This window comes from Electrophorus electricus, chromosome 9 (genome assembly GCF_013358815.1).
Source record: "Electrophorus electricus isolate fEleEle1 chromosome 9, fEleEle1.pri, whole genome shotgun sequence".
Taxonomy (NCBI): Eukaryota; Metazoa; Chordata; class Actinopteri; order Gymnotiformes; family Gymnotidae; genus Electrophorus; species Electrophorus electricus.
Window position 1 is genome coordinate 17111309 of NC_049543.1, and position 23854 is coordinate 17135162.

The 23854-nt window shown below is 37.5% G+C and overlaps 1 protein-coding gene across 8 annotated transcripts in view; it reads right to left on the minus strand.

Moving 5' to 3' along the window:
• The window catches only part of tasp1 (taspase, threonine aspartase, 1), a 50844-nt gene that overhangs the window by 5144 nt on the left and 21846 nt on the right, over positions 1-23854 (minus strand). For 4 of the 8 annotated variants that reach the window (XM_035529648.1, XM_035529646.1, XM_035529644.1 and 1 more), the window contains 5 exons: positions 23117-23223; positions 14452-14598; positions 14240-14318; positions 8094-8204; positions 7607-7714 (listed from right to left, as the gene is read on the minus strand). In XM_035529648.1, coding sequence (XP_035385541.1) covers positions 7607-7714; positions 8094-8204; positions 14240-14318; positions 14452-14598; positions 23117-23223 — 552 coding nt within the window. The other 4 variants (XR_004776462.1, XR_004776463.1, XM_035529647.1 and 1 more) reach the window with 4 other exon arrangements.

Genomic DNA, 23854 nt, shown 5'->3' on the forward strand with positions numbered 1-23854 from the left:
GGCTTTAGCTTCATAAGTATTCTTAACACATACCTATTGTAACATAAGGATATTTATTTTATATAGATTTCAAAGCACTTCTGTAAGTAGCTCTGAACAAGAGTGTCTACCAACTACTGTAAATAAAATAAAGTAAACAAGCTAGCTAGGTTATTATACTATTTAGTTAGCTATGCTACCTAGTTACTTAGAGATTGCTGGTAGCTAACATGACCTATTCTAACTACCTTCTTTCAATCTTGACAGCAACACAAAGTAACTTAAAATTGTTAATTTACTATTTCAGTGAGCACATTAAAAACAAAAGGCAGATAATTGTACTCCTTGAACCAGATGGATATTGGTAATGGTAATTGGTAAATGTTCATTATTTGAAGACTTCCAAGGATAACCACACCAAATAAATACCAAATATAACCACACCAAACTTTTCCTGCCTCCCAGAACAACACTAAGGAGACTCCAGCACATAACCAGGATTGTGCTATTAGTTGGGGTAGGGAGATTTAACCACCAAGTTTAGGTGAGGGTCAGTCTCTAAAAATCCAGGTGGTGGATCTCATAATAGTGTAAACCAACCATAGGATCCTTCAACTTAAGCAGGATGAAGCAAAATGTGGATTGGCAAAGCCTTTGTACGAAAAGTCATGCCATGACCGGGGGTACATACTTAGTTTAAATGTGCATCACTTTGAAAGATAATTTACTTATTCACAAGACTAAAGAAATATTTATTTTGAATCCCCCCTTCCCCACTCCCTACAAGGAAACCTAAGAAGTACACTGAAGATCTTCTTAAACATAGTCTGATTCTCCGTACTCATAACTGCTTGTCTGTATGTGAAAAAAGATAGCACCCTCCAACAGTGTATGAATTACTAGTTTCTGAATGAACAAGCCATACATAATATACACCTCAATGGAAGACCTACCACTACGGATAAGCTACAGAAAGATTCTCACTGTCTTCGACATGTCCTAGAATCTTTAGGATTTGGGTGTGTATCCTCTTCAGACTGACGAATGTGTCAGCCATGATCCATAAAATAAATGCTCTCAACACTCCAAGAAGAACGCTTGGATAGTATTCTAAATAATGCGTGGACCTTTGAGGAAAATGTTGAGAGGCTTAGAAAAGCCCAGAGCCTTCATCTTTATAGGGTAAGCTTAGACTCACCAAGCGTGAGCTAGTAAAGCATGAAGTGATTTATATCTGGTTTTGGAATTGAACATACAAACCTTGAGGTTGTGTTTTACAGGATAAGACATCTGCATCTGCAGAGAATGCAAGAAGAAAGAGTTACTGTGTGTATATATCCAAGATTTCCTCCTACTTCACCAAGAACATCTGTGAGCTGCTTCCATTGAGTGCCTCAGCAGGGCACTCACATGAACAACAGAGAACAGAAAAATGCAAAGTGCAAACACTTGCCTCCAGTATACATGTGTCATCATCTGACAAAGGATTGGGAGTTGTTCTGTACCAGTGACAGAATCTCCAAATCAATGGCTACAGAGTTGCACAAAGAAATTAGAGACTCCATTCTGCGAACCTTTGTGAGTTTCTCAACCTCAAGTGGGCTGTCTGAGAGAACTTCAGAGACTACTTGTTTTGTACCCCTCACTTTAACAGCTATTCACAAAAGAATCCAATAACATATGTTGAATGCCACAGGACATGTTGCTGAGTTGACCAATTTTTGGATTTTCCTTTGTTATTGGTCTAGTAAATATAAAGCAGATGCAGACACTGTCTCACAATGCCCCCTTGACATTGATTCAAGTGCACAGAGGCGCACACCAAAGAAACAGAGTGCTACAAGGGAAGGCAGCCAAACAGAGAAAAATGCTTGATGTGTATTGAGTCACTGCTATTTAATCAAAACTTGAGCCAAACATTAGTTACCAAACACAGACCCATCAAAACTGCAGAAAGCTCAGCAAGAAGATCCTGTGACTGGAGAGATCCTGAAGCTAAAAGAGTCAGATATGATACATGTTGATAAAAAGGATTTAGAGTGGGTGGATAATAGCAGTTAGTTCTGCCAGCTGGTTATAAGCCATATGGGACACCTACATACAGGACAAGAAGGCTCCAAAACAAAGGAACCCATGAGATGTGCACACCCCCAAGGCCAGCACAACCAACAGTAATCCATATGATCTAATTTCTGTTGATTACTTGCACTTAGTGCCTAGTAGGAGTGGATACAAGTATACTCTGGTTGTGGTCAACCACTTCAAAAGGTATGCAACATTTCAAGCAAGACTGCAGCAGAAAAGGTTTTCAATGACTTCTTACTAAGATTTGGTTACCTGATAAAGCAGAGTTAAAAGGAACGAACAGATGCTCTACCTACCTGTGATCCATCAAGTGAATCCTCATTGTGCTGAGCCCTTGATGAGCATCAGGAGACATTAGTCCACAGTGAACCTGTGAGAGAAAGAGAACCTATAAGGAAGACGCCGACCTTAAGGGACAAGAGACTTACAGGTGTAATGAGAGAAAAGTAAGCATTCCAAATCGAGGACACAGCAAAGAGGAGAATCTGGTAGCAACGTTGACCAGGTCAGACTTGTTCAAGGAGGAAAGGAAACCGATGTGTCCATGAATGATCTTGCTGGCAGTTCAAGACCAAATGGAGATGCTCATACTACAGGATGAACAACCTGGACCTTGGTCCTGAATATAATAGCAGATGGTCCAATACAACAGATTTTAGGCCATATTTTAGGCCATTCTTTAGGACAGTGGGTTCACATTTGTGGTGAAAACATGTGTATTCCATTTTGCACAGTGAATAAGAACTTGCTCACAACTTGCAAACAAGAGCCACTATTAGCAAGCCAGCAATTTAATAGGTGTGTAACATGAAAGATCAGGCATATTTTAACAACTACTCAGAAACTGCAAACAGGTATTTCATACCTTATAATTATTACTAGGGTCTTGTATTAGTCACTACCTTCCATTGTTGAAATGTGTATAAACAAGAGATGCAAAGGATCCCATGTTAAACATTTATTGTTAGCTGTGACTAACAATCATAAAATGCCAAGGGACTCTGCACTCTGCAGCAGGCTAGCTTGCAAAATATCAGGCCTCCCGGAACCAAGGTTTTTTTCTCAGCAGAATAACACAAATAACCACTCAAATTCCATGTTTCTATCTGAGATTTCCTATTGTTTCAGGGGTCAATTATAACCTGTTGTGGTCAACCAGTATGCGCTGGTGCACTGGCTTTAATGTTTTGCAGTGTTCTTATTAATATCTTTGCAATAAGTCAGCATAGAAATATAGTTCAAACGTTTCCTGAATCTGTAGACTCTGCCCTTTCAATTTTGTTGATAGTAAGAGTAAAAAGCCTATAAGAGATTAGACACAGATTAAGATACACGTCATCTCATTGTTTGGTCCCTGTGTTTGTGTTTGTGTGCCAATTGGGTCTTATCTGCCTAATCACCATGTGTGACTGATGTGTTTGTCAATTTGTGTGAAACTAACCAATAAACAATCATGAAATCACGAGGGATTTACTCTTCACATCGGAAACATTTCCTTCCTCAGTCAGCTGACAGTTAGCTAGCTAGTTAAAATTTTGTGCAAAAGGTTTACAGCTACTGAAGTTACAGCCAATTTGGAAAGCAGTGATGCAGGTAATGGAGCTTTGGGGCCTGAGGGGTTTGAATCCTTTGATGAAGAAAAATCTGAAAATAAAGGATTAATGGCTAAATGAAAGTCCTTTTACAATATCACTATAATAGTGGACTTAGATAACTACAGTCGCATTTAGGAACGATGTCTGCTACTAGCTAGCTAGCATGCCAAATGGTGCTTCTGTGCAAAATTCATGACTTTTGTTTGACCAAACTGAGCATTCATTTATGCAGTGCTCTAGGTCAAATTGTACCTTATTAGGAAGAGAGCTGACACTGGTCTGAACATTTCGATATGAAACATGGATATCACGCTATAAGTAAGAACATTTAAAGTGTATTTATGAAAATATCCAAAAACAGAGAAAATGACAGGCAGACGGGCAGTTAATATTAACCCTGGAAACTGTAGCAACTATAACTAGGACTCAATCAGGAAGTCTTAAAAAATATTAACAGCATGTCAGAAGCCCAGGTAAGAAAAGCATATAGAATTTTCCATTCTACATATTCCAGTCCAATTTCTATGAATTGGCCGTTTTGTCTATTAAGTAAAATGCCCAGTCAATTTGAAGCCAAGTCTAACATATCTTAAACTTACCGATCTAGCTAATGTTACCTTACTAGTTAACCTTCAACCATCCGCTAAAAGACAGTCATTGATTGTTTTAACTGCATAAATTAGTTAGCATTAGCTAGATAATCTTACCTTTCCAGCTAGCTAGCATTCAACCAGCCAATAAGTTAGCTAAAAAATGTCACATACCTTTCCTTGTGCATTTTGTAGATGAAATTGGACATTGTGATGGTGTCATTGAAGTGCAGACATGGCATATTTCTGTTCTCTGCATTACTGCTATCATGGACATCCTTAAATCCAAACGTTATTATTTTTGGAATATCCCCTTCCTCGCACGTTGGCTTCTTCTAGTCTGCTGCATCCTGGAAGGTTGCCAGGTTTGTGCACATTGTAATATTAATACCCAGGCATGCTTCAAAATCAAAAAAATAACTTAATCTCTATAAAAACAAATTTCAGTAAAAATAAAAGTCATATTGAGCCATCTCTCTCAAGTCTAAGTCAAGTGTCAAGTCATGAATACCAAGTCAGTCAAGCAAGTTTCAAGTCTTTAACCAGCCTTTAATCTCGAATTTCATTGAATCAAAGACAAATGCCAGTATACTACTGCAATGACCCTCAGCAGAAAGCCATTAAAACTTGGACCTTCAACAATCCAAGATCCATAATGGAACATCAAAGTTTTCATTACTTTTTGTCAATAATGAACAAGTACTACCTATTGAGTCAAAGAACAAAGCTTGACAGTCTGGTGGCAGATAGGCAAACTAAAATGAAAAATTAACTTGCCAATGGAGATGTGTCACTGACTGTAAACATATAGTCAGACTCTAGGATGAGAGGCTTTCTTGGAGCCACAGCACACTGGATCAACAATGAAGATGACTTCAGTTGAAATCCCAGTTGCTTGCATGCAGCCACTTCAGTTTCTGATATGGGCAAAGAATTTCTCAAGAGTTTGAGCAAGTATATGAAGAGTAACAAAGGTTGAACATGTTACCTGTGACATATGGCACAAATATAAAGAAAAAAAGTCCACTATGATTTCCCTGATGACCCTGATGATTCTGAGATTTGGAACGACTTGACAGGGGAATAGCAAGACAAGGTTGACAATTCATTGTTCTCAAAAAGAGCCCGTTTAGACTCTTCCACTAACTGGCATCTACAGGCAAACAGGACCCTATTCAGATTTTATTAATGAGTTTGCAAAATTCCTCTCTAATCTAGTCACTCTAGTAGAAAGAACCAGTCTTGTTGGCAATTTCTATATTCACTCTGACAGTGCCCAAGACCCTCTGAATTTGGCTTTTAGTTCTATATTAGAATCAATTGGTTTCACCCAATGTATAAGAGAACCCACACACTCTGGTGGACATACACTTTTAATACCGGTGTGGATATAGAGAACATAGTCATACTATCGATGTACTACTCTCGACCCTAATAGAAAATAACAAAAATAATCCGCAATTACTATTTAGTTCTATTTAATTGCACATCAAACTAGGAATAAAACAGACACCGATGCTCAGATTACACCGTCACACAGTAGTAAAGATTACATGAATTTCTTCAATGAGAAAATTAAGTACATTAGAGATAACATTCAGAGTATTAATGTGACAATGGGCAGCTACCTAGAGATCAGAACAACCAAGCCAAAAAAGACTATAGAATCCTTTACACCTATCCAAGAGCCAGAACTTACATCTCTGATCTCGTGCTCAAAATCCTCCACTTACTTACTAGATTCACTGCCCACACACTTTCTTAAGGAAATCCTACCTGAAGTAATTGAACCTTTACTAAATTTAATAAACCCCCATTAAACATTGGCTACATACCTAAATCATTCAAATAAGCAGTAATCAGACCACTTTTAAAAAAAAATCTAACCTCGCCCCATGTCAGTTGTTAAACTACAGGCTGATCTCACCCCTTCCATTTATTTTCAAGATCCTAGAAAAAGCTGTAGCTCAGCAGCTAAGCTCATGCCTGAATCAGAACCAGATATATGAAGTCTTTCAGTCAGGGTTTGTGACTCATAGTACAGAAACAGCACTGATTAAAGTAGTTCATGACTTGTTGGCTTCTGTCCAGGGTTATGTTTCTTTGCTTATATTGCTTGATCTGAGTGCAGCATTTGACCCTATAGATCTCATTTTACTAGATAGACTTGAAAATGTTGGGGTTAGGGGAATAGCCCTTTCCTGGTTTAAATCTTATCTAGCTGTTTGCTACCAGTATATATGCTACCTCTAGGTGACATTATAAATAAACAGTGTGATAGGTGATAGTTTTCACTGCTACGCTGATGACGCTCAGCCAAACCAGAGGACATATATTGGCTTAGTATTATTGAGGAATACATAAAGGACGCCATACTCTGGATGTTGAGAAACTCTCTCTCACATAATCCTGACAAAACAGGGGTGCTTCTATTAGGCCCAGAGACAGCTAGGTCCTAACTGTCTAATTACTTAATGAAGCTCAATGGTCTCCAAATCACATCTTCTCTAACAGTTAAAGATCTTGGCGTGATCATGGATCCCAGTCTCTCGTTCGAAGTTCATGTAAATAATATTTCTAGGAACATACTTTCTTCACATGATGCAGAAAAGCTAGTCCATGCATTCATCACTTCAAGATTGGACTACTGTAATGCCTTACTATCTAGCTGTACCACTAAGTGTGTTCAAAATGCAGCAGCTAGAGTTCTTACTAGAACTAGAAAGTTTGATCACATTACTCTTATCTTAGCTACATTACATGGTCCCAGTAAAATGTTTTGTATTGATTATAAAATACTTGTAAAACTTCTAAAATACAAAGCACTAAATGGTCTTGCCCCACAGTACCTTAGCGAACTCCTAGTGCATGTGCATTACGACACACTACGTCTGCTTAGATCAAAAGGTAGCAAGAATAAGAAAATCTAACACAGCAGACAGAGCTTTTTCCTATAAAGCTTCCACATTATGAAATAAACATACTGTATCATTATTATTTTCTTGACAATTTTTTTGTGTCTATGTTTAGTTGGTCCAGAATTTACATTTTTCTTTTTTTTTTTTCCTAAGGTTGATATTTCCTGCTTCCCCTAATTCTATCTTAATCATCTTTCTTAGAACAAAAAAGGCACGATTTACTTCCTAAACAAAACCAATAAAATAAAACAGGCAACTTGATAAGATAAGATAAACATGGCAATAGACCACACCTTTGGATTGAAAAAATAAAAATAAAAATATGCTTTGTGATGCAAAGTGAATTTATCACAAGGCTGTGTTGATAGAATGTCAGTTTCACAAGCAAAGTATTACTTTAGAGTGAGTGTTGTGCAGTGTTAGAAAGTGGAGATCATACCTAGCAGAGCCTGGAAATTGTCAGAGCTCTGGTCCTCTCCACATCTACAGCATCTCAGAACAATTACTCCACCCAGAACACCATCCTCACTGGCCAGAAATGGTGAACCTATAGCACACAAACAATCTAAGCCTATAACCAGTCCACATTTGAATTTTTGTGTCAATCTTTCCTAAAATACCACAGGCCAAACAATGGGTTATTGACATCCACAACAAAACCACTGTTGTAAGCGATTAAAAATATTGTGAGCAAATCTACAAAGCAGCAGAAAATTAGATAATATGCTAAAACTCATCCTTTTGTACTTCATAAAGCAGAATTCATGATTAAACCAAATAAAGTCCCAAGTTAGGATTGTCCAATTATTACCTTTCTATTACACGTTCTTGACATTTGGTTTAAAAAGTAATTTGAGTAAGAGAGAAATCCTGCTTTTTGAAATACCCGCATTTGTTTTCAAGGTGTTAAATGAATAAGTACTCACCAATGAATTTATTTTGCATAGCTTCCAGGAGGGCTTGATGTGCATCCTCAGTCTGCATAGCTGTGGAACATTCTCTAGCTAGCATGGTGCGCATAAGATGCTCTCCACATCCTGCAACATACAAACAGAACAAGATTTTGTACCATTAAGTAATGTTTTCACCAAGTATTTAACATACACATTTTCCCTCCTACATAATCAACACATCAAGAAATGTATATTTTAGACCTATTAATCACAAATCTCATTCAAATAAACATTCATGGAAAACCTCACTTTCTTAAAAAAAGACTCATAGGCTTATTTCTGTTCAAAGAGTTGCAATTTTCAGATATTTTACATTAATTATTTTGTAAAGAATTGTGTGGATTTTATTGCTATGCAAAAACTGATGCAATCCACCCCAAACAAAACAGAGATGAACTGTCACCCTCCAAGATGATGAATGACTTGGATGCATGAAAACCACATAAAGGAATAAAGAATGAAAAAAATAAACAAACAAAAATATCATAGGGCTGGTAAGTATAAAAATAGTAACCATATCAGTACATGGATTGTGACATTTCCCATTAGAAATACAAGGTGGAAACCTTTTTTTATTTTATTTATTTTTAATTTATTTATTTATTTATTTACTCCTTTTTTACAAAAGCAGTGCCACTATCCCTCTAATGTCCTGGTCCCAGTACCAATTGTTGAGAATATCCAATAAAGTGAATACAGGTAGTTTTGTAGACCAAATAAGCATTACTGTACATGTACATTCTATTAATTGAGATTCCTAGATTAAATTTATATCAATATTCTACTTTAATTTTACATTAGTTCTAAAAAAATAATTAATTAATTTTCAAAGTAACTTAATGTTAAGATAATGCTGTGCCACTTAGAAAGAAAATAACTCCCACTTCAGGTCCCTGGATTTGATGGTGCCCAGGAACTTGAGTGACTCCACAGTAGAAAACACACAGCCATTGATGTTGATGGGAGGTAGGAATGAGATGTAGCCTCTGACATCCACCACAATCTCTATTGTCTTTTGCATGTTCAGCAGCGCGAAGCTGATACTGCACCAGGGGACTAGCAGCTCAACTTCCTTTCTGTAGGCAGACCATTGGCTATGAGGCACAGTGGTGTCATCTGCAAATTTCAGGATCTTGTAGTGAAAATAGTTGTTCCCCTGATGAAATTCTGACCTGGTCAAAAGGGGGCTCTCTTCCACCCCCAGGCCACAGACCAGACCATTGGTGCCTAGAGGCTTAGCAACAAAGCCATAAATGGCCTAGCTATCATGATGGCCTGGCTCCTGACCCTCAACTCCCTTCCCTGAAGGGTCATAAACTGATGGATGGTAAGGTGAAAAGCTCTTACCAACCTGGGTATAGTAAGGAAGACCATAAATTCCATTAGACTCAAATTCTGACCAGGGCAAGTAACTTTACTCAGCCCACATATTCACAAAGTATCAATTTACCATTTAATCTACTATGATGTCAAATAATCAACCAATAATGTATGGTGATTTTAATGTAATCTCCTGTTGTTGCTTTATTGTGTTCATTACTTGTCCTTCATTCATTTTATTATTTAGTCATATTATCTCATCTGTATGTTGTTTACTTCATGCATATTGTAAACAAATCATCAATCACCACTAGTTGTGTTTACCAGAAATTCTATATGAACCAATTAGACAATATATTAAAGTTAGTAGTTTGTAACGTCGAGAAACCAGAAAAGCTATTAAACTCATTATCCAATTGCTCTACTCTCGTTCTAAGACCAGGAGGTAGGAAAGGACAGGAATATCTGATTTTCTTTATTATTATTTTTTAATTCTGTTAGTGCTTTATTTATTTAGTGGTGAATTCTATGTATTCCTGTTTCCCTATATCGCTTCCCCAGTCATGAACAGAGGTTACTGAACATGCATGACCTAGGCAGGTCTTATTCCTTCCAAGATATAACTGACAAATTCTACCCCCTCAGGTGGGATGAGTAGAGTCAAGTCAAGCAATCTAGTCTGGTCTGGTCCTATGTGCGAACTGTGACTGAAACAGGGGGCAACCCCCCAATGAACTTCGAAGGTGGCAAAGAGCTTGTTTTTGTTTCTTAAACAAGTCACCAACTTCTCACTAAGCAGACAGAAATTCAAGGTTATCTTTGTTTACCACATTTTAATTGTCTTTGTTTTTTATGTTATCTTACTAATTTCTTTTCATTAGTGTGTATTCATTGGAATTTACCCATCATGGCTCATTATGAACACACACTTCTTGTTGAGACTGAAATTCCAATACACTGGAATTCCAATACACCGGTAAAGAACCCACGTCTCGGAAAAGGTCTGTGACTCTCACTATAGCCAAATCTGAAGGTCCACTTTCTTGGTCTAAGAACCCTGGTCTCCTCACCATCAGTGGCACCCAGGAACAGTGGACTGAGACACCCAGGAACAGTGGACACTCCTAGCAAGTTAAATAGACACTCCCTCGCAGTTTCCTTTGTTGGTCTTGATTGATAAGTAGATTACCCATTTGATTACATTTACAGTGTTTAGCTGATGCTTTTATCCAAAGCAACTTACAATTATTATTAGCAACTGAGGGTTAAGGGCCTTGCTCAGGGGCCCAACAGTGGTAACTGGGCAGTGGTGGGGCTTGAACCAGCAACCTTACTATTACAAGTGAAGAACGTCAACCACTGAGCTACCACTGATTACTCCCATAGGTTGCATAAACCAATCTAGTTTTTTTTGTTTCTCTTTTTTAAAAATTTTTATTATGAACTTAGCTAACCACTTGTCACAATTGGCCAGCCCTCTGGCATCTATGCTCTCCCTGTCCCGTGTTATTGTTTTGCATCCATTCCTTAGTTTCGTTTTCTTCTCCCCACGTCTGTTTTTCCACACCTGTCATTACTTTCACCTGGTCCTCACTTCCAGTCCTTGTTCTAGTTTTTGCTGTTCATATGTTCACCTGTGTCTGGTTAGTCTTTAATTGTCTCAGTTATATAAGTCCTGTGTTTTGTTTTCCATGTTTGTTAGATTTGTTGTCGCCATTGCTGGCGTCGCCTCTGTTTTCTACTATTCAGTTTTCTGTAGTCTCCCATCTTCTGTGCCGTGGTTTTGTTTTTCTACCTTTTATTAGTTCTCCACCTATATCTTAACTTGCTCCTTGCTCATTTCGTATTTGGTTTGCCTAAGTGTTTCCCCTTGATCTCACGTCTGTTTAGTCTCTATGATAGCCTCCCGTGTATTTGTTCCCTTGCTCATTAAAGAAGGTCTTGCATTTGCATTCTGTCTCTTGCCTCATCCCTGCTAAAATGTTACACTTGTATTTTCCACAAATTGTGTTAAATTTAGCTTGTTTACATTGTTAGGCTTGTTGTTATAATGATTCTAGTGAAATAGACACCCCTGGCCATTAATACGCAATTAATGTTATGAATCTCTGCTTATTCAATAAATACAGTCATTGGTATCAATATTGAAGACTAGGGGTGAGAGCATACAAACTTGTGGCCCTCAGGCACTGAGGGTTTGGGGGTCTGACGTGTTTTTCTAGCCACAACTGCTATCTCTTATTTGTCAGGAAATCCACAGTCCATTGGCAAAACACTTTTGTGCTCTGGATAAGAGCGTCTCTTAAATGCGGTAAATGTAAATATAAATCTGGCATGACAGCTGGGATGGTTTGAACTACAGTAGCTATGGCACTACAGTGTTGAAAACTGAGCTAAAGTCCACAAACAGGACTCTAGCATATTGTCCAGGACTGTTGAGATGTAGCATGAAGGTGAGCCAGCAGTTGCTCAGGAGATGCGTAGTTTTTCTCACCTTTTTTTAATCTCTCCTCACCAAACTGAAGTTGGTAATGTGGCTTTTCAGCTTTTCTGATCATTTTTATCTTTGCTTCTTTAATCCCTTACCCCAGTCTGTACTTGGCCTCTTTGTAGAGAAATCTGTTCCCACTACTGCTTCCTTGTCCCTCCAATGACATCTAACTTCCACTGAAAACCATGGTTTATTGTTGCTGTTATTTCACCCATGTTGTGAAATGCAGCTGTCCTTGCAGAAATTTATGTATATCATCATGGTATCCAGGTACTCATTTAGACCGACTGTGGCCTTTTCAAAGTCCAGCTGTAGGCAGGCTATATATTTTGCTTAAAACATTAGTAATTAAGGAGGAGTTAACTATCTAAATGACTTCTTGTACACTTTACACGTTAGGTGTCAACCTCTGACTGCACCTGTGCCCTTTAGCACGTGGGCCCAGTCTGGCATACTCAAATAAATCACTTGATCACATCAAACCTCCTGAAATACACTACATCAACATAGAATTTCTTAGGACTAATATAAGTACCTGCTTACCAATTTTCAGCTATCTACATGCAACTGTTTGCCAGAAATCCTATGCTGTTTTATTGGTAAATATCCACAACAATTGTGCCTGTCCTTTTAAATGGCCTTTTAAAACATGTATCCAAGGAGGCTTAGGCTTCTCATGACCCACCATGATAACTTCCGATTTTGTCATATAAAATTCAATTACGATCAAAGCAACTGTGTGACATCTTTAAAAGTACATAGAATGTTAGTAAAGTTCTTTATTTGCTGGCTCACATCTTTTTACAAAAAACATGCGTTCCTTTCCTTCATAACCTAACACAAAATACACAAGCCTTTAGTTACCACAAAATGCACTTTACTTATGTAGAAGTGTTCCTGAATAGACCCCTAGCACCCTCCTCTTTTAGATTTAATTGTTGCTGTTGGGCCATAAAGAGCTATTTTCTTCGAGTCAGACTCGTTCACACCTACAGAGCACCAAGGTGTTGGGGGCAGGGGGAGGAGGGGCCCTATCAAATTACTTCACAAATGTTTTCCAGGCACAATCTGAATGATTGGCAGCTGTTTCACCAAAGCGAGGACACTTAGACGAAAGCCTAGATGCCTTACTTGCCTTATTTGGTAACCCGCTTACTCAGCTACAACAATGCGCACAGCAAAACATTGCTTTGCGTTCTAAACCAGATAAAGTGTAGTGCATGCATGTGACACTGTTTGGCGAAACTAATGCAGTCATTGAGATTGTTTTTAGTGAATCATTTCATCGCCAATACTTTTTGACCTCATGGAACGGAAAAGGCTTACTTTATCTGAAGTTTATGTGGAGTTGTTTGGGTGCAGTTATGAGCTGGAAGGTGAGAGGAAGCTTCTAGCATAGACTATGATGTTTGTATTGCAACTCACTGGATGTTTCCAATTAATGCTGGAAAAATTGTGATCCTGCTAAAATTGTAAGTATAAATGAATTGTAAGTATAAAATATGAATACTATTTCTTTACAGTATTACAGCATTTACAGTATTAAAGTATTTTTCCAAGCACAGCCTTTTAGGCTGATAGCAATGAAGCTAATATTGTTTAGCCTTTAACAATGAAGCTATAATGGAATTAATATTGTCTTTTAGTAGGTTGTAGCAAAAATCACACTCTTGCACAATGGATGTATAGTAACTAATGACTGTGTGCATTTGGGGAGGTTTTGGGCACTTTGGAGATTTCTAGCACACTTAGTAGAAAATACTGTGTAGCTCCTGAGCAATTTCATGTACAAGATCAAAATTGTTCATTTTATATGACAGGACCCTGTTGAATCAGGAAATATAGAGCATGACTGAAAATGAATCTCCAGCATCCACATACATACCAAAAATAAAAGGTGCTTTTTGGTTTTTTTGACATTTTCTTCTGTATTAGATGGGCTCAAATGGAACCTAAATGATGGGGAAAATAAGCCTGGATATGAATGAATGTCTTGGCTAAAGTGTCTTCTTCAATTCAAATCCTGCAATTTCAGATAACTAGTGTTAAAGTGTATAAGTATAAATCTTAAAACTAAATGTGCACTTAGGGATTATCTTGCAGAACAAAAATATTAAAGGTGTTCCAAAAAATATTTAAGGTGTTCCAAAAAAATTATATCTTCTCTCAGACTATTACCATCAACCCCAGAATGGCATTAATCTAGAGTCATTTATAACAACAACAAATCCCCTTAAAATCTAAATGTCAAATAAAATGTGTATACAGACACAATTATAGACACTCTGGAAAATGCAGGTTTTCATACCTGAGGTGCTCACAGCTGTAGAGTATGGTCTAGCATCACGTGCATTTTCAGCCCAGCAGCCACATCCATAATGAGCAGCCTTAGAAAGTGTAAACATTTGTGCAATGTTTAGTGATTTTTTTTCTTCTTCTTCAAATAGGAATATATAATTCTAGTAGCCTAGACCTGTGTAAGACTGATTGCTGCAGTGCAGTGAAGGAACATTGACTTACTTGGCCCACTCGTCTAGGGTGTTTCATGGCTAAACCTCCACTAGACACAGCAGCTGCGACATTCCCTTCCTGATCCACAACAATGGCTCCCACTGTATCCAAGGAGGCAGACATAGGCTCCTCATGACCCACCATGATTTCACTCACCTGCTTAAAGCAATTTAAATTATTGTTTGGCACTTTAAAATCATAGGCAGTTATAAATCCCAATGATTAATTTACCAAAACTCAGGAAGGCTGGAAGGTTAGGTAGAGCAAGTAAATCAGCATGTGGTGCACTCGTACAACAATTTACTTAATGTATTTAAATAAATTCCTTATGGTCAGTCTTATTTTGAGTATTGAGTCAAATACTGTCTTGGGGAAAGCTTCTGGCCAGAGTGAAAATGCCAAAAGTTGCCAAGAAAACCTAGGGTTCAACCACATTTCCTGCCAATGCTTTGGTTTTTCGGTAACACTTCATTTAAAAGGTGTGTATATAACGTACAACACACACACACACGCATTTTATATATATATATATATATATATATATATATATATATATATATACACACATATACATGCATACATATATATATATATAAACAAACATCTTACATAAACACTTCATAACATGCTCATGAATGATAAAAAAAATTAACAAAAAGAAGAGAAATACAGATGCACAATACATGACTTGGACAGAAGAGCACAGAAATGAGAGATAGAGAAAAATAGACAGCATGGTTATTACACAAGTACTGTAACTGTCCTAAAATTAATAATTCAAATAATACTTCAGATGAGGAGGTAATCACCTAAGTAACAAGCATAAAGGTTAATATTCAAATGCTATAATAGGGTCAAAACATAAAAATAATACTTAATACTGAATAGCCGAGATAATAGCCGAGACATAGGGAAAAGGTTAACACAAAATTAGAGGGAGTAAGTCTCATAACAGTTCAGTGGTGATGGCTAGTTAGAGTTCACTCAGTATTAAGCATACCTAGACTGTTATGTATATCAAAATTCATTGCTGGGCTGTACATGGTTAATAAGTCAAGCTGGGGGACCTAGCATAGTCACTGTGGGATGCGGTGGATTGTGTCCACACAGTCAAAGAAATCTTGTTGCATTCCTCAAATTCAACAGACATATTCTTTATCTGAACTTTGTCTTGTTGCAATGCTCGCGTATGGGAAAGGTTCAAATCTACTAGTCCTTTTAACAAGTTTTTCCAATCTAGGTATTCTGGGTCGTGAATCTAGGTATTCTGGGTCATTGTTAAATTCCAACCGAGGTATTTTATGGTCTTTTAGTTCCCCAGGCCAGACCAGGGGGTCGTTTTGGGACATGTGTCCTTGCGGAGTAATAAACCTCTCTTACAGAGTGGCTTTGAAGACCTGATAAGAAGGTTGAGGTGACATCCTTGTAGAGCCAAAAGGGTTCTGGTGTTTATATCAGAGGCCTCGCAGATATTGATGCTATGATTTGTCCTATGGGTGAAGGTCCAGTCAGACAGGAGAACAAAGGCTGGTCTCCCAATTCATCTTGATAAGGAGATGTTCCAAGTGGGGTGTTTAAGGTTTCCTCAGGGTAAATTGCTGTCGCAGTAGCAGGGGCGGCAGCTTCCACTACACTAGATAGACGTTTTTAGAAACTGCAGCTGTTGGCAAACTGCCTTCAGAGGACCAAGGCCTCCTCTAGGAATTAAATAATCAAATCAAATGATCAAAAGTGTGAATGCAACAACTGATTCTCATAGTGTCTAGTACTGCACTGAACTTGTGAATTAAATTTTTGATTTTCTTTCCTCATCCCACCTTGAACATAAATCCTGGCTACATCCCTGATGTAAGGGGACTCATGTTCTGCTCAGTATGGGCAATACTATAGCAGGAATGTGTTGTCCTTTGGTGACAGTAGCTGTATGTTGTCTGTACTGCAGCCATGGAGACATTTGGCCATTATGCAGAATGACCAAACATAGTGCATCACTACAAATACCTATTACCATTCATCGAGCATTGTGGTACAGGAGTGATGATACTGGTTTTCCTTTCTTCCTTTTTTTTTTGTATCTGAAGGACCCGACCATCTTGTAGTTAAGGCAACCATAAACTCCTCAATACCAAAGTATTCTATAGCTGTAGGAAGCTAGGCTAAATTTGTGTCACGAATCAAGACAAAAATCCCAAAGTGAACTCCTCTTTTCACAAAAGTATTCCAGAAACAAATGTGGGACAATCTCTCCAACAGCTAAAGTTTTGCCAAAATTGTCTCATGCAATTAGGACAATGATTCAATCATCAATCATAAAGCAAAATAACAATTAAGTTACTGCCTAACTACTGTACAGGACTGATCACCAGCTACATACAATATCTGAATGTATTGCTTTTTATACTATTTATCATGTTAATCAATAACAACAACTACAATAATAATTCCATAATTCTATACATACGTGTACACACACACACACACACACACACACTTTCATATATTTAAAAGGGCATATCTACCATAAAATATATGGGAGGTCTTTAATAAACTAGGGCTACATTTCTGATGCCAGTAGTACTGGGACCCTTTTTTGTGATTTTTTAGACACAGTGTGGAGGGAAACCCATTATTTGGTTATTCAATTTGTGCACAAGGTAGTAAAACAACTAACATCACCAAAAGCACTATATACTGCTCACTAGAAGACATATTGCTTGTTGGCAGTGTTTGCTCTAGTGATGCCTAATAGTGCTTTGTTGAATCACAAAAACTGAATAGCTGTAGAATGTATTCATCAGATGTCTTACTGATAAAATATTTTCAAACTCAATAGTTTGCATAACTGTACAAGACATTCCAGTCAATACTGAACTAAAACTCCCTCGCAATATGCAATTTCTGATGTTTGTCCACACATCTCTCTTTCTTTACGCCTGCATAAATGGGCTATTATTAAAATAATAACAACAGTCACTAAAATGTGATCATTATATTCAGCCATTGCTCTCTTTCCATGAAAACAGGTATTTGGATTATGCATTTACCAGCTCCTAATTCTGTGTCCTGACACAGAAAAGTACCACAGAGGCCAGTTAGTTGAAATGCTTAAAGTGTAGGGCACACAATATGAATATGAACATAAATTCTTAAAATAAGTAATTTTAAGTGACTCTGCTGCTATCATTTTCATTTGTTTTTGTTTTTTATTTATTAATTCATTTGTTTAATATACTTACAGAAAACACTAACGTTTAACATTCAGTGCATGTAACAAATTTGCAGTGCCATCTGTGTACGACATGGGGGTGCTTCACATACTACTGATGTTGTGCATATTACAGTATTAGAACCATTGCAGCTGCATACAACAGCAACACAAGGACTTAAATATCTTTACATCTGGCAACAATTTGTAAAATGTCTTGGCAAGGGGTATGGCATGTCGCAACAGTCTAGTATCAGCGTCTTCTTGATTATTGTTCAAATTTAGTAAGCTCTCCACTTTGTCCTTGCAATCTGTATGGTATGCAGATGCTTTGGACAACCAATCCATTTGGCTTAAAACTGTTTATGAAAAGTACCAAAGGAGTCCAGAGAGTCTTTCTTCTCAGCTGATATGGTGATGTCACAGTTTGAGCTCAGATGTGATGGCTCCTGAACTGCTGGAGAGTCTGGCAGGTAGTCTTGTGTATCTAATCAAGAAAATATGAAATGATGACTTAGTGGTGCAACGATAGAATTAGAAACATTGACACCAGTCAGGTTGCCTCAGAAAGGTTCATCTTGCTTCCTTGATGATTCACAAACATAAAATAAGATGTACATAGACTAATACTTGCATAAGTGCAAAAGGTTTACGGAAAGATCTAGAAAGAAGAAAATGCTCTGTTGCTTTTACAGAGTATACTGAAGCACCTCCGTGGACATATACCTTTGGCTTGAAACTTGTAGAACTGCCTCTAAAAAGTGCATTAAATACTGTCTAAGTCTACAGCCTAATATTAGTGCTTTCCTAGACACAGGGCAAGCTGGCACAAAGACATTTGTGCCAGTCAGCATTACAACTGTTGAGAAAATGCTTGTGGGAGACACAATCAGTATTTACTTTAAAATCGGAAATTCTTTGCAAATGTTTGGAAGTGCTGTGACAAAGTAAAATGCTTTCGTCATCCTGGTTCGACTGAATACCTCAGTAATTAACTGTCTACGGCAAGACATGATGTTCTTTTTCTGTATGGCCAAAGCAAAATTAAAAGAAGAAAATGGTTGGCAAAATTCATAAAATCTACTGCCAGATTTAAATGTGATGATCACTACAAATAGCATTGCATCTACCCGTCTCAGCTGCCATGGATACTCCCACCTCCCGCTGATGTCCCTTCCTGTAGCCCACTACACCTCCACCCTAGCCAACTATTTCTCCGTTTGCCTTGCAGCAGACATTAATTGCTTATTTTTTCATTTACGTTTCTTTTTAAATTGTTATTACTGTTGTGACCCCTTTGAGTTTTGATTCCTCTCAAGGTTTCTCCTCATGCTCTAGGGACTTTTTCCTTGCCACCGTCTCCCTTGGCCTGCTCACTGTGTGCAAAGCTGCCTGTGACATCTGTTTAAAAAAGTGCTATATAAACACATTTTGATTTGATTAGCACATTTCCTCATTAATAAATGTGGACTGCCAGTGTATTTTACCATCTGTGTCATAAATTGATCCACAATTTGTCTTCATTTACATATGACACTGACAATTCATAATAGAACCACCTTGACTCCAATGGTAAGCAACAGTAAACCAATGTGGATTGGATGATCTTTTCTCTAATGTTTAGTCACATGCAAGTCAACAATAAAATACTGCACATTTATCTAATTGACAGATTTATTTAAAAGGCATGTTTTTGGGTTGGAATGAGCATGTTCGCAAACTTTGCAACTGCAATAGTAGGAGTAGACAAAAGAAAGTTACTTGTTTTAGCAGGATCTCAGAATGAGGAGAGATACAGTTTTGTGCTCTGCCATGACTTAGAAGGCGAACTCTGTACAACCATGTAATTCCCATCTTGGTGAAAGTTACAAATTCCAGTTTTATGGGAAAATTTCAGTGTGTCACGGGTCTCATGACCATGGGGTTAATCACTCATCTATCATTTGGGGTGGGTTTTTAATATGCATGGCCTCATTGTGTGTTGATTTTGATTGGCCTTCACCTTGGACAAGAAGAACTAAAGGCAGCATTGACACCAGTGTGCTAATTATTCGAGACTTTACGAAAAGGAATTAAATACCATGTCACACATTTTGCATGGTTTAGAGCAGTTACCGTTAAGTTTTATGAATCTGGCTCTGTATGTCAACTAGTCATTTTATATCTATATATATATATAGATATTTTATTTATTTTCATTCTGCCTTCTATAGCAGTGTGCTTCTTATCTTCCGTCAACAGAGGATGCATTTAAACAACATGTTCTCAAAGATTTGCACCGTATATCAATGCCAATGTTGCTGTAGAGGAGTTACCCGTGCATCACCACAAGCATTTCAATGAATGAATGTGCTGTATGTTTATGCAAATGACGAATAAATGTGACTTTACTTGAAATCCACATTGGTGCTGGGGTGATCTTGAAAAACTAATTCTCCAACAGGTTGGAAAGTTTGTATGCAAAAAGTGATGGATGAAATAAGCCTGGGATAGTTCAGGAAACAGCATAAGAAGTGGGTACATAAGGTACATAGTGATGTCAAAAAAGGAAAATGCCAGTGGATTTCAGCTTTCTTGTACAATTTTTTTTTCTTGCTGCTTTCTTCTATGCTTGAACATAACATAACTCTTGATGACAATTCCATTGATAACTGAAGGTGTCCCGTGCCATAATTTATAACAAAAATAATCCTAGATTTCCACTTAGTACAATTGCACATAACAAAGAATAAAACTGATACCAATGCTCAGATTACATCACATAGTAATGAGTTCACAAATTTCTTCAATGAGAAAATTAAGCACATTAGAGATAACAATCAGAGTATTAACGTGACATCGAGCAGCTACTTAGAGATCAGAACAACCAAGCCAAAAAAGACTATAGAACCCTTTACATCTATCCAAGAGCCAGAATTTACACCTCAAAGTCCTTCACTTGCTTACTAGATTCACTGCCCACACACTTTCTAGAGGAAATCCTACCTGAAGTAATTAAAACTTTACTACATTTAATAAATTCCTCCTTGAGCATTGGCTACGAATCTAAATCTTTCAAATTTGCTATAATCAGACGACATCAAAAAATCTAACCTTGACCCTTGTCCGCAGGCCAATCTCAAACCTTCCATTTATTTCCAGCATCCTAGATCCAATATCCTAGAAAAAGCTGTAGCTCAGCAGCTAAGCTCATACCTGAATCTGAACAAGATACATTAAGTCTTTCAGTCAGGGTTTAGTCCTCAGCATAGTACAAAGACAGCACTGATTAAAGTAGTTCATGACCTGTTGTTGGCTTCTGACCAGGGTTATGTCTTTTTGTTTATATTGTGTGATCTGAGTGCAGCATTTGACCCTATAGATCACAACATTTTACTAGATAGACTTGAAAATGGTGTTGGGGTTAGGAGAATAGCCCTTTCCTGGTTTAAATCTTATCTAGCTGTTTGCTACCAGTTTGTTAACATAAATGGAGACTTCTCAGCATACAACAAGGTTAACTATGGAGTCCCACAAGTATCTGTTCTAGGGCAATTGCATTTTTCTTTATATATGATACCTCTAGGTGACATTATAAATAAACAGTGTGCTAGTTTTCACTGCTACGCTGATGATGCTCAGCCAAACCAGAGGACATATCAGCTTATTATTATTGAGGAATGCATAAAGCACGTCATACTCTGGATGTTGAGAAACTCTCTCTCACAATCCTGACAAAACAAGGGTGCTTCTATTAGGCCCAGAGACAGCTAGGTCCTCACTGTCTAATTACTTAATGAAGCTCAATGGTTTCCCAATCACATCTTCTCTAACAGTTAAAGATCTTGGAGTGATCATGGATCCCAGTCTCTCGTTCGAAGCTCATGTAAATATTTCTAGGACTGCCCTTCTCCACTTCAAGAAAATTGCGAAAATTAGGAACATACTTTCTTCACATGATGCAGAAAAGCTAGTCCAAGCATTTATCACTTCAAAATTGGACTACTGTAGTGCTATATCTCTGTACCTACCTCTGTGCCTAAACAAGGTCCAGTCTGTACAAAATGCAGCAGCCAGAGTTCTTACTAGAACTAGAAAGTTTGATCATGTTACTCCTATCTTAGCTACATTAGATTGGTCCCAATAAAATTTTGTATTGATTATAAAATACTTCTAATGGCCTACAAAGCACTGAATGGTCTTGCCCCACAGTACCTTAGAGATCTCCAGGTACATTATGACCCACCGCATCTGCTTAGATCAAAAGGTACAGGCTCTTACCAAGAATATGAAAATCTACTGCACAGGGCAGAGCCTTTTCCTATAAAGCTCCTACAATATAGAATAGCCTTCCTGTACATGTTTGAGACTCAGACACAGTCTCAATATTTAAGACTAGGCTGAAAAACCTATCTGTACAATCAGGAATTTTATAAACTACTTCCCATCTTAGGTAAAGGTGTAGGTCTGGGGGTCCATGAGCATTGAGAGTTATGGTAAACTGGGATGTTATGATGCTCTCACTTCACCTCTCTCTTGTCACTAAGGTTTGTTGACTGAGAGGGTTGGATTGCTGATGGGGCCCCCCCATTTGAGTCTTGGTTCATCTCAAGGTTGCTTCCTGATGCTCTAGGTGCCTTTTGCCTTGCCACTGTCGCCCTTGGCTTGCTCACTGGGCGCTTGGACTCAGACATTTGAAAAGCTGCTTTGTGACAACATATTTTGTAAAAAGTGTTATATAAATAAATTTAACTTAACTTTGACTTAAAGTTTTAACTTTTGCTGTAAAACACTGCAATGACAAATTAAATATGCATTAATAAAACTGTATATCTTCAAATAGTGTTTAGAATTATTTTTTGGTGGCCTTTTCAAAGTAATCATTATTTGCTACTTATTGTACACAGCTTTGTAGTATTTTCTGTTTCCTCCTCTCTGCTGATTCCTCAGGAATTAGAGGCTGGTAATAGCTATGTAAAGTGCATAATCCAAAAACATTTATGATAACTATGTATAGAGTAGAACATATTTAAAATGAAATTTTAAATTAAAATTTTAATAATGACAATGTTTTGTATGTAAAAATACCAATTACAGTCAATATAAACCTTATAAAAAACCCGTATAAAAATAACCACAAATCTTCCATTTTGCAAACTACAAATATCAGTCACAAATAAGCACTGCTGTACTTTGGCACCTTACCAGTGGTCAATAAACCACTTCTGTAAATCAACTCTCAATGAAAATACAACTACATTGACCAGCTTTTGTGGCATTAGCATTAACATAACGGATTTACTGAAGATAAACATGCAGGTGGGAAAAATGTTTTTATATTTGGGAAACACCTAATGAAAAGTATTATTTTCTGGCAAAGGTCAGTGGTTTAAAAAAAAACAAAACAACTTTATTACAATAAAATGACACTTGCAAGAGATCTGTACGTGCAACTGACGAGAAAATAATACAAGCCATTACATTACTCACAGTTCCACTTGATTGTTGTCGTCTCTTTGAAGGATTATACACGGTCTCCAGCTTCTCTGCCTGTTCCATCTTCCGCTTGTTCCTTCTGTATGCTGACAAACTAAATTCTGAAAAGCATCAAAAAGAACTCTCTGTATTTCTTAGTAATAGGCAAAAGTTTCATCCTGAACAATAATCTTGCTTAATCGATGAGAGGCCAGCAAATTTGCTCCATTTTCCTTATACTTTATACCCTTCCAGACCACTGTAGTGCACTACATTTTAATAGTTATACTAGTATTAGGTTGAGCAGACTCCACTTGTAATACTTCAGCAGAATACAAGCCTTCCTTGATCACTGAGTCAACAAGTTCTCATATTTTGAAACTGCACTTCTGCAACTTGTTCCTTGATCGACTCTCCTATACCACCACACCTCCACAATACATTCAGAATTATTCTACTTTCCTGGTTCATACTACATTCTCTTTTTTTATTCTTCTCCCAAGGTCACTCCACTAGCTCCCTGCTAGATAAAGTACAAACATTCAGTAAACAACACAGTGTCATGATCAAACTCTATTGAACAATTTAGCAAGATGGCATTATTAGTCAGTAAAGGTGTAAGAGGTGAGCATCACACCATCACCATTCCAGTTCACTCAGCATTCAGGATCAGAGAAAAGCTTTAGGTTGGTGGAGGGATGAAGTTATTTAGGAGTTGGTGATCTCTGGCAGAACTAGATTACTCCCATATGT